Here is a 12,082-nt window from a genome sequence, read left to right as displayed (position 1 = left end):
TCTGCGCAATAACTTCTTGCCCTATGGGGTAAACTCGCCTGCCCATCTAATTCTTCAACAATCAAAACAAAAACGGGCTTCAATGGTAACTTTCAATTTAGAATACCAACAACTTCAATTGTTTTCTTGGGTATCAAAACGTTAGCAGCTTTCAGGGAATAGAATATTGACATTAATCCAAATTAGGACTGTTCTTAAAAAATTATGCTCATCTCGTAATTGATAGCTTCTTCCAGAATGGCAGCCTGTTTGCCACCGTTATTTCCCCTATGCATCAATGGTTAAACAGTAGCTAGGATACAGCCCTTTCCTGTGGCTACCTTGGCTTTGGCAATGTGAGTTTAGATTAAGCACATCCTTCTCAACATATGAGTAGAGCTTCCTACAACCCTTGGGGTTCTTATTACTCCCCTCTGGCTTTTGGCAATGCTTGGTGTTCTCCATTTGCACATGTGTAGCTCTCTTTTGGCTTTGGCATTGCTTATATGACTTAGTTCTTAATACTGTTTTTCACTGGGTTGTCAGGATCTCCAAAAACTCAAAAAGGCACATCACAGCTACTTTGTTTCATTAACCACCACCTCCACGGTTTTCTGATATTCAATAGAAGCATCTCTGTCATGCACAGAAGAGCAATGCGGCTGCGCTGGTGCACGCGAGCAGCACCCGAGTGCTCCGGTACCATTTGCAAGTGGGGGAATCACTGGGTAAGTCACTCTCACTTGGTGCTCACTGACAGTTAACTTTTGTGGCTATCCTGGACCTGGCAGAACCATTCCTTGTTGTTCACTCTTGCCGCCGCCACACCAACTCAGAGCTTCCCCAAGCTCCAACGAATCTCCTGTGTAACCAAGTCACTGAGATTTCTCTGCATCTTCCACCGTGCTGATTTTCTGCTGCACAACCTCTGGACGGGGGATAAGGAGAGGCACCGATCCTCTCAGGACCCTCAGTAGTCCTGACGTCTTCTCATTCTATTAATCCTGCTTCTACCTACAAAAATGGCCCACACAGCATACCCTGCTTCTTCTGCTGAGGGCTCTCTGTCTCTTCTGTCTTCTCCACAGTCTGCACCTGAGGGGGGCGTTCAAACCTGCCAGTCACTCTCAGGTGTGGACAATCTCTACTAATTAACTGATTACTACAGTTTTTTTCCTCTGCATGCCTCTTGCTCGTCCCAGAACTAAGTGAATTATGGAACTTGAAGTCCTGAACACAAAATTCGTTTTCTTAACTGGTTTCTTTCTTAGATGTTGATCTCTTTCCCCAACAACATTTACTAAGGGAATATTATGTGAATCGGTCAACAGACTGGTTGGTAACTAGGAATATAGGTTCTTAGATGAAATGTGGTTAACATTTACAAACCTCCTTCTATTACACTTTTGAGACTTGGTGGAATTTTCAATTGTCTGAATTTGAGAAAGATCTTTATCTATTTTATTCATACAGGGATTCTGACTGCTTCTACCCATACTGAGGTGGGAAGCCATTATATATTGTGGGAGTGGAAAAATGTCACCTTCAAAATAAGGCAAATACTGTGCCTCATGTCCTGGATTCTTCCCACCTCCTTGAGTCTTTTCTCCTCTCAGGTGATCCTCCCGCAGAGCACCACCCTCAGGATCAGGAAGTGCCCGACTTTCCCTGGCCACCAGGGAGGAGAACATAGGCAGGGATTCAGTGAGGAATCCATAGGATTCATCACATGTCACACTAATAGGGTAAAGAATGAACATATTAAAGTCCTACCTTATGGATTCCTACAGCAGCCATTTATAACAAAGTATTACTGCTTACAAATGTACAAACTAAAGAGCAATAAGTAAAAGGTGTCAATAACATTTAAACATCTCAACCCATTTGCAACTTTAAATATGCATTAGAGTGCTGAGCCCAGCCAAGAACCCCAGATTGAGGAAGTTGCATCCAGCTGGTGATCTCTAGTGAAGGCCGCATCATCTTCTGTACATGCACGTGACCTTGGCCAAAGGAAACCTCATAAACACAGCCACGCTTCATACACCTCCATAACAAACATACACATATGCCAAGTACACCCACTGCTAAGCACTTAAGCAAGCTCTCTGGACAGACTTACAAAAGTCACCCTGCCTGCACTAATGGGCAATCTGCACTCTTAGGTGTGGCAATACCTTGAAGTCAACAAAGGGAAGATATCAAAAGTGTCTTAGCAGTCATTTGCTCCATATGTCTGGTCCATTTAGAAACAGGCCACCAACTCGCACATCACTAATCCCTTAATGTCCCACTACTACCCCCATCAGTACATCAAGTCTGTAAACGACATGAAAAATACAACATGTCCCCCATCACACACTACACCGCACACAATGACTGAGACAAACACACACAAAAACCTCCCATGCTGGGGAGTCCCACCATTTACCAAGGCCCAAGTCAAAATGGACCATGAGTACTTGCAATATGACATATACAGCCTAAAGTTTATAAAAACCGTTGTTGTGTCAGTAGCAAAAACGATGTCAGTACCAGAAATACAGCAAAAGCGCAACATGCAGCATAAAAAAAAAATAATAAAGCCAACAGGTCATTGTGACAGAGTTCTCTGCATGGCACTGGGGACCTCCAATGGACTGAGCTGGTCAACACAACAAAGGCCTACCTGAAGTATAGACTGACCATCCCACACGCAAGGGAAGCCTTATAAATAGGAACTCATTTTCTCTTGCAATGGCACATGAAACCAACATTAGAACCAATAGAAACACAGCAGATTTCTCAAACAATTGCACTCGGAGTTATACTAAAATAATAATTGTATTTCTTAAATTTAATATGTTACTTGTTACAATGTCAAAACATAAATTAAGCCTGGATCAAAGTTGTAGTGTGCAGAAAAGGGAACCCCACTCAATAAGTAAACATTTTTTTTTATTCTTTATCAAAATATAAAAACACATATGAACGACGGGAATTGTAAAATAGAAACAATAGTTCCTATTGATAGTTTATCATCAGATCATTAAAAAATAATCCACTTTGTGCTACATCAACCACATTCACTCACACTGTGTGCCTAAGACATAAACCGCAAACAACATCATTCACTCCTCACACCCATATAGTACGTGAACAGATGCAAAATCTCTTCCCTGTGGGTTCCAAAGGTTAACCACATCTATGCAGATATCTGTGCACCCATTGTGTGCATACAAGAATGCAACAACTCTCACAAAAAGTGAAAGGGTTTTTATAATCAAATAAAAATGGGTCCACCCAAGGCCATCCCTTTCTCTCTGATCTTCCTATGGGCTTCTTCGACGTTGCCCAGTCTTTCCTAATCCTCAAGAAGGTCACTAGAGATTGGTAACACTTACTATCTAAAATTTTTCTGGCTAGTGGTGAGGGCCTGAAGGGAACATCCTTATCTGACTCCCTCGGGGGAATTCAAGGTAGAACCTAGCCTGGTGCCCCGCAAGATCTATATCTATGAAAGAGGAATTGGTGCCTACAAACTGCCCAAGTCTCACTTGATTTTCTCCCTCTCCCGCTCTTGTATTCCTCACTCTGATGTTCTTTCCTTCTGTTTCCTTCCTTCTACTCTCCTTTTCTCCCACACACTATGCTCGCTCTCTCTCTCTCTCTCTAGTCTCTCTCTAATGTTATTCTGTCTCAAGTGTACTCCTTATTCCTACCCTCTGCTACTCTCTACTCCCCCTACTCTCCAATTCTACTACTCTCCACTCACACTACTCTCCACCCCTCCTTCTCTCACACTCACTCTCCTTTCACTCACCAAGTCACCTTCCTCACTCAGTCTCACTTACTTTGCTACTCTTCCACTTATGTTCAGTTTTTCCATTTGAATCATGCCACACACATGTCCAGGATTGGTTCACTGCTTGTGAACTAGGAAACACACTTGCAGTTACCCGACTCAAGGTGTGCAGTCCCCCTGTTGCATTGGGCTTCTCTATTCAATCCCCCCCATTGCACTTGCATCCTGCCTACAGAAGCTTTTACAGACTTGAGCCACTACTTGATGACATTATCGTGGGGGAACTCAAGATCCTGTGAGCAACGGCTTCACTGCCAGTCAACTTTACCTGTTACATCTATAGTAGCTTCCAACATGTAATAACATTAGAATACATTAGTAACTGATATCACAGTGAAAGCCTGCAATAGCTTTAAAAAAACAAATCTGCGTGTAACATGGCAAGCTGCAATACCTGTATAAAAGCATGTAAATAATGGCCTTATTGCAGGCTAGTGGTGGCACCACTATTGACCCGTAATAAGAAAACATCATTACTGTTCTGTAATCAGATGATATGCTTCAGTTGTGACGTCACAATGCCTACTGCTTGAGCCAGCACAGGTCAGAATTCCAGCTGTCACTGCAGAACCTAATTAAATCCAATTCCAGCTTTTCAAATTTCTTTCTTGAAAAATAGCTGTTCGTGAGATTCTGCAGCCATCCATGGATAAGGAGCTGTTTCTGGAAGTATGCTTGTTGTGTGCACTGCTGGACACAAACACGAGAGCAAGTATCTATCTACTCATTCTTTATTTGAAAGCACAAACTGCTTTTACATTCTTTGTTATTAAACTGGTTAAACTATCTTTCTGCAACACATTAGAAGCTGTCTATTAGCTTTTATAATTCAAACAGATCCTATATTGATTATATGTACTAGCAACTAAAAGATTTCTTACTTTGGAGTAAGCAAGAGGCTACGTATTAAGGGAGATGGCCGTGTGTGGCCAAGTATTTTAAGGAATAAACTACCTTCTACCATACATAAAAAGGATATAGCAAGACACTTTGAGTGCTACAACATAAAAGAACATGGCCTTTTTCCAAGATCTCCCCACTAACTTGCAATACCCTTATAATGTATGATAGGGTGAACATTATCCCCTATATAATGCATGGCAGTCTGCAATATCCATACAAAACTCTGGAAATAATGTTCTAATTACGTGCTAGTTGTGATGAAAATTACATCACAACAACTGCTCCGTAATCAGTTATTACGTTTCAGTCGTAAGGTCATGATACCTGCTGCTTGTGCCAGCAAAGGTCAGATGTCCAGCTGTCACTGCAGCACATAATTAAAGCAGGTAAAAGCTTTTCAAATTCCTTCTTTGTTAAATAGTTTTCTGTGACACTTTACAGCGATTAATTGCCAAGGAACTGTTTATGGCACAATGTTTAATGTGTGCACTGCTGAAGTAGATTACACGATGCTTGCTGTATGTACTTAAGTACAACATGAGGAAGTTTTTTCAATCCATTTTATTAAACATGTTTAAACTATTTTTCTGCAACACATTTAGAGCTGCATATTAGCTTTTTAAAATCCAAACAGATTCTACATGAATTATATGATCAGCAAATGGAAGATTTCCTACATTACATTAAGCAAAAGGCAATGTATTAACGGGAACGACAGTATTCAGCCATGTATTCTAAAGATAAAATACCCCCTACCATAAGTAAAAAGAATTTGCAAGTCACCTCAGAGTTCTGTTAATTTGTAAAGGAACTGGGCCTTCAGTCTCATTCCTCTATTTGGTCACAGATCTCCCCGGTGACTTGCAATATCCTTATAATGTACGGTAGGGTGTGCTATATCATTGTATTAGTCCAGTCTGTTTGTGACCTTATTATGCTCTATTAAGCTCTATAATAAGAACATGACATCATTACCAAACTCTAATAACTTATTACAGTTCAATTGTGACATCACAATGTCTGCTTTGCCTGACAATTCGAAATGCCACTGGAACACTTAATTGAAGCCATGACTAGCTTTTCCAAATTCTTTATTCTAAATTAGTACCCGGCGAGGGAGAGGTGGGGGCCCCCCCAGCCAATGCAGAGGCTCAGAACACAGGTATTACCAGATGGTAATCCCACCACCCTAAGCCTCCTCAGGGCTGGCGGCCGCCATCTCCCCTCGCCGGGGAATCAGGTAAGTCTTTCCATCCCCCGCTGCCATACAAAGAATTCCCTCCCCGCCCTCCCAACCCCACTTACCTTATTTCTGTCCATTTTGGGAGTGGACGCGCTGGGAACCTTTCTGTCCCCAGCGCGTTCACTCGCGACCTGCAAAGGACCGTCATGGAAAGGAAGAAGGGACTACACGTAGTCCCTTCGCTTCTTTTTATGACAGACATTTTTTTACATACTTTTTTTCTATATTTAGAATGGCCAACATGGAAAGGAAGAAGGGACTAAACATTTTGCTTGTTTACTTTTTTCACTTATTTTTAATGGCCGCCATCGAAAGGGAAAACAGACTTTGTTTTCTCTTCCCTGACGGCCATTTTCTTTACATTTTCTTTTTTGTTCCGAAACGCTGGAGCATTTCGGAACAGAAAAGAAAATGCTTTTAGTACCCCGGTCTTACTGGCCAGTGTAATATTTGTTCAATAAAAAAGAGCTTAAGCGTAAGTGCTATACAATAACATTATCATTTGGCCTTGGACATCTGGTTGGATTCTCAGTAATTTAGTGTACTTAGGAACCAATGATATTTGATGACACTTCCTGTTTTGTTGAGGGGTGAAAGGTCGTGTTTCATCGCTTCCCAGGATGTCACTTTGGGGTGGGGTCAAATCACATCACTTCCGGTGATGTCATCAGAGATCAAGGGTCATGAGGCGAGGGGTGGCGGCATTTTTGAGGCACGGGGTGGGCCACTTTTTTTTGGGTGACCGGCCTATTTCTTGGCCAGGTCCGGCCCTGGTAATGCCCCGGGGTCTTCGTTAACTATGGCCCCTGGGGCATTACCTGAAGTGGTAATGCCCCCCTGCGAGGGGCTTATTGCTTAATTAGCTTTGCCACTTTACAGCCATTAAAGGAGCTGCTTATGGTAGTATCTATTGGGGGGATTGATGGGCGAGCAAGAATGTATCTGCTTGTTGTCACTTATTTACAAAAATCACTTCATTAAACTGTTTAAGATGTTTACTTTCAACCCACTACAACGGAACAGATTCTATAGTTATCATATAGGTATCAAATGTAAGATCTCTTGCATCGGAGAAAGCAATGGATTAAATGCAAAATGCTACGATGGTGCGGCTGTGCACTGCAAGGAAACATATGGCCCCTGCTGTATGTTACAGGGATCCAGAAAATCGACTTAGAGATCTGTGACCTTATAAAGAAACTCGGGCTACGGCCCGATTCCTCTCTTTGGTCATGGAACGGGTACTTTATCCCATATATAACAAGTAAGTATGTCATCACGTCACTTGAAATAATAAAATACTGACTGTAGCTATGCAGTTTATCCAAAATAAATGTGTAATACCATATGAATATAGTAACATATTACTGTCATAACTCAGCAGAGAGTTATAGTGCCCCTTAAGAGATGAAGTAGCCAGCATCTGTCAGTTCTCGCCGATTGATTATGGGAGTTGATACTTGGCTGCGGCCGTTTGTTTTTTTACACTGGTGGAAATTCTCTTTGAAGGGAGGAAGGAGAGGCATAGTGTCTAACATGTGGGGTCTAAAGCTAATGTAGTTGGGCCCACCGCAGTGACATTAATATCTGTAAAGGTCCACACAGCGGTGCCTTACCCGCTCAGGACCTACCCTGTCTACGCCTCTGGACAGGGAAGGTGTAAGGGGCTCGGTAAAAAAGGAATGGAAAAATGAAGGTAAAATATAAGACAATAGTAATGAATAAGGACAGACCGTGGGGGCTGCAAACGCAAGATCTACGCACATATTCTCTTTAGTAGCCCGTTTGCAAACATGTTGTTCCCTGGCCGGATTCTACTGAGGTGACCGTACACGTCTAGGTGGAACTGGCACAAATGAAGCTGGACACTCCAGCAATTACGGTGGCATTTCTGGAAAGTTCCATGCTGGTGAACGAATCGCCAACTGGGACTACCAGGAAAGTGTAGATGAAGGAACATGGGATAATGCCAGAGAGTTATCGCTGTTATAGCACCGTTTCAATCCTTGCTGTTGTCAAGGAGCTTGGGAACAGCAGTACAGGCTTGGTATCAGGCCGGGCAGATACATGTAGTAGGTGTTAAACACTTGGAAGAGACCTTTCAGGAACTGGCTTACATATAAAGATATATGGGTCAGTCCACGAGGACAACTCTCGAATATGCGCAAGTTAAGGGGACAATGGTCAAAAGATAGGGCGCACATCAGGAGTCACAGAGAGAAACCCTTCTCATGACACATGTATATTGCTGGCAGGATACTGCTGTGGGGGTAATTACCACTATCTATAAATGGTTCCATGCAACCAGAGAAGGGGCCCACATCGCATCTAAGAAGGGATGGTTGCACGATTTGGGGGTGCCATACCCAGAAGGAATGGAAAAGGTGTGTCAGCACACGAGGTAGGAAGTCCTGAATGCCAGGTGACAACTGATCTATAAGATACTCACTCGCTCGCTCCACCAGAAGTCAAGTATGACCCGACCTATAACCCACAATGCCAGAATAGTAATTGCTCCAAAGTGGTTTTCTTACACCTTATTTGGGAGTGTCCAACCACCTTGGGGTTTAGGGAGGCAGTGTTAACGGATGTATAAGAGGTCCTTGGGATCACTATTCCTTTAGCCACTATGTCGATTTTACGTGCAGTGTTTTCTAAACTCACTAGGCCAGCCAGCAAGTTTCTAAGACTGGCAATACTCCTGGCCAAGCACTGCAGAGCCCAGCAGTGGATGGGGAAGGGTGGCCTATCCTACACCGAGTGGATCCTGACACAAGAAGTCTGTTCAGCGCACACCTAATGCAATAAACAATTCTCTATGGACATATGGCAGCCTTTCAGACTGTTTCTGATTAAGAGAGCAGTGGGGTGATCTCTAGGTCTGGATAAATATCGAAGGAGGAGAGGTAAGGTTTACGGGGCTATGGATAACCAGCAAGGCTTGGAACAGATACCTTGAAGTAGTTTTACACTCTAGGGATCAGGGTAGAATTTGAAGAGGTGTATATACTGAGGTGTTGGGCATTGGCAATGCCATAAGAAGCCAGTCTAATGTCCCTAATAACGATGGGCGATACTGGGCAGAAGTATAGATTTCAAGGATAGCAGTGGAGTGGCAGTGCAGCTAAAGTCAGGTGAGAAGTGGGGAGTTATAAGGCTTCATGGTCATAACAATGTTTAATAGATGCATGCTTTTGTGATCATGTTTGAATATTGCCAGGCATTGAATTTGTAATGCAATGGTGGCAATGAACGTTTTTATTAAAAAAAGAAAAAAAGAGAGGCAAATAAGGGTAACAAATAAAGGAATTAAAAAGACTAAATAAACCACATCAAAATTTAGGCACAGCAAGGAAATATGATCAGAACAGTATGGAAACTATTAAACGGAGACAGTACGGTGTATACAATAAAACAAATTGTGAAAAGAAAATGACAAAAAGAGTTTGAAAGTGGTATAAGTGCTAGCATTGTATTATAATGAATACAATTCCCCCAAGAATGTTACAAGTCAGCTGGGACCTCAGTGAGCTAACTGCTCATGGACCTGCAACATCCTAACAGTGCACAGCTAGGGGTACTTCATCCAATATATCAAAACACTATTATACATTATACAATTAACCCATTTCATATAAGTATGGTAATTATTTGACTAAACAATTGCTAAAGCTTCAATTTATTTGAATTGCCAAGGCATAATTGTGAATGAAAAATGTTCATCAATTACAACATGCAAGAGCTTGTAACCCAATAGGACAGTAGCTCAATGGAGGAAAGATGCAACCTTTTACCTGACTGAATGACAACGGCACTGTGGCCTCTTTTCTCCTTGATTCTCCTGTATCGCCTTGCTCCCAGCCAGCCCTTGGTGTAGGCCTGCATAACCACTACCCTGCCTATGACTTCTCGCAGCAATAGGTTCAACTGCTCGATGTGGTAATACTTCAAAAAGACCTGCAATGAAACAATAGTACATTTTGACGCAGGGTTTCAAGCATTATTGCAATAACTTTGCTTTACATAGTTTAATAATCCAGAAAGATTTCTTAGAAATTAATTATTAGGCAATATGACCCGAAGAGGGGGGCCAGAGTTAGAAGCCTGGGCGACCGGCAATGGTCCCCCTCTGAGGGTCATATTGCCATTAGTAGCCCGGCACGTCGTATCGGGGCACTAATTGCAATTTTTCTTGACTCGAGAAACGGCGCTGCGACTGTTTCTTAACGAGAAAAAAAAGCAAAACAAATGGCTGCTAGGGTTCCGGGAGAAGGGTCTACACATAGGCCCTCATTACGACCCTGGCGGATTTCGCGGTGCTAAATGCACCGTGAAGCACGGCGGAAAGCCGTCGATAGCGCCATGGGGGTTGGCGGATTTACCACCCCATGCCGACCTTGGCGGAGCAGTAAATCCCCAATCCCCATTTTACCCTTCCCCATTCCCATTCTTGCCCCATAGGGTATAATGGGAGTGGGGAAGGAGTTAATTACGCCGCCGTAAAGTACGGCGGCGTAATTAACAACGAGGTCCCTTAGCGCCATGGTTTTCTCCGCCCGGCAAAACCAGGCGGAGAAAACCTCCATGGCGCTAAGGGAACTCGTAGTACGGCGGACGGGTCTGCCGCGATTAGCGCTGGCGGAAACCCACTCCGCCAGGGTCCTAATGAGGGCCATAGTCCCTTCTCCCTTTCCATGGAGGCCACTTGCGGAAATAACTCTGGGACGTGGCAGCGCACCGTGCCTTGTCGGGCGGGTAAGGCCCGGGCGAGGGCCAATGAGCTTGCTCTTTACAAGCTCATTGACCAACGCCAGGTAGTAATTCGATTTAACATCTATACATTTGTATCAGGATCTAACGTTTAAAAAAGCAATGGTTTAGATTGACCAACAATGGGAAGGGTGTGCCATAAATTCTACTATACGCCTGCTGCACATGCTTTGGCAGTGGTGCTAACACAGGTTTGAAATTACATAACAAGGAGGATCCGTGCTATACCATAAAATGTTGATTGTTCCTAGCAAATACAACGGACATTCAGCATTCTGTTAATGGGACAGAGTGATTATCCCACCAGATCCTGTCTCTCTTTCTCTTACATACCCATTTTGTCTCCTGATTACCTTCAGGTAGCTACAACAATCAACTGTTCTTCTGACGTAGGGCTCAGTGTTGGTCATATGTCCACATTGATGTGCAGGATCATGTTCATGATTGCTTTGCTGCCTTTCCTCCCATACCTTTCTTGTAGTTGTGCCATGCTTCTAGTTAATATTGATATTGATATTTTATTTGTATCGCGCTCATACACAAGTGTTTCAGACCGCGACAAGGCAAGGGAAGGGGAACAGGGGAGAACCAAACAACGATCTTGCTTGTCCCAGTGACATTGAGAACGTGCAAGTGCATGGGAGAGGGGGAGCAGAAAAGTGCATGGAAGGGGGGAGAAATGGAGAGTGCAGATGAGAATTAACAAGGGGGGTCCTGGGAGTCCCTCTGCCAGACATTAGTCCTGGTTGCGAGAGACTTACCCAGAGTCTTTAGCTCACTATCTTTCACAGAGAAGAAATATCCCAAACATATCAGTCTTTGTCCTGCCCTGGGGCAGTCCAGCACCGAAATGCTAGGCAATTCTCCTCTGAACAAGAGTACCAACAGCATCCCCAGACACGTGTTTCGGTCTGGTTGGACCTCATCAGTAGGGAGGAGCTGTGCCTCTCTAAGAATAGTGAGCAAGGGGTCCACGTCTGGATTCCCCTAGTAACTTAGGGTGAGTGCAGAGGAGAAACATAAATAATAATAAATAAAATTAATAAATAATAAAGGCAACAAACAATCGTAGTGCAGCCAACAAGTGGCAAGTGCTGGGTTTAAAGTGGCAGACAAGGTAGGTCTGTTAAGTGCAGGGAAACAAGGGGGACTCTATGGGTACAGATACAGACCCCAGTGCAAGGGGTGGCACAGAGGCAGTGTAGGAGGGTGGCAGGGTGAGCAGGTACCTGGGCCCGGAGGCAGGGACGTCATTTCACCAAAATGCCAGGGGTAGCGGAAGTGACATCACCCGACCCTTGACCCCCTGATGACATCACAGGAAGTGATGTCATTAGACCCCG

General features: G+C 43.5%; 1 protein-coding gene across 1 annotated transcript in view; it reads right to left on the bottom strand.

Moving 5' to 3' along the window:
- Positions 1 to 12,082, bottom strand: part of MYO3B (myosin IIIB) — a 3,387,754-nt gene that overhangs the window by 723,881 nt on the left and 2,651,791 nt on the right. The window contains exon 27 of the mRNA XM_069616181.1: positions 9,764 to 9,926. Coding sequence (XP_069472282.1) covers positions 9,764 to 9,926 — 163 coding nt within the window. The remainder of the gene's footprint in view (positions 1 to 9,763; positions 9,927 to 12,082) is intronic.

This window comes from Ambystoma mexicanum, chromosome 9 (genome assembly GCF_040938575.1).
Source record: "Ambystoma mexicanum isolate Mex_15411 chromosome 9, UKY_AmexF1_1, whole genome shotgun sequence".
NCBI lineage: Eukaryota > Metazoa > Chordata > Amphibia > Caudata > Ambystomatidae > Ambystoma > Ambystoma mexicanum.
The sequence above is the reverse complement of the archived record's forward strand: the minus strand, read 5'-3'. Positions and strand labels throughout refer to the sequence as shown.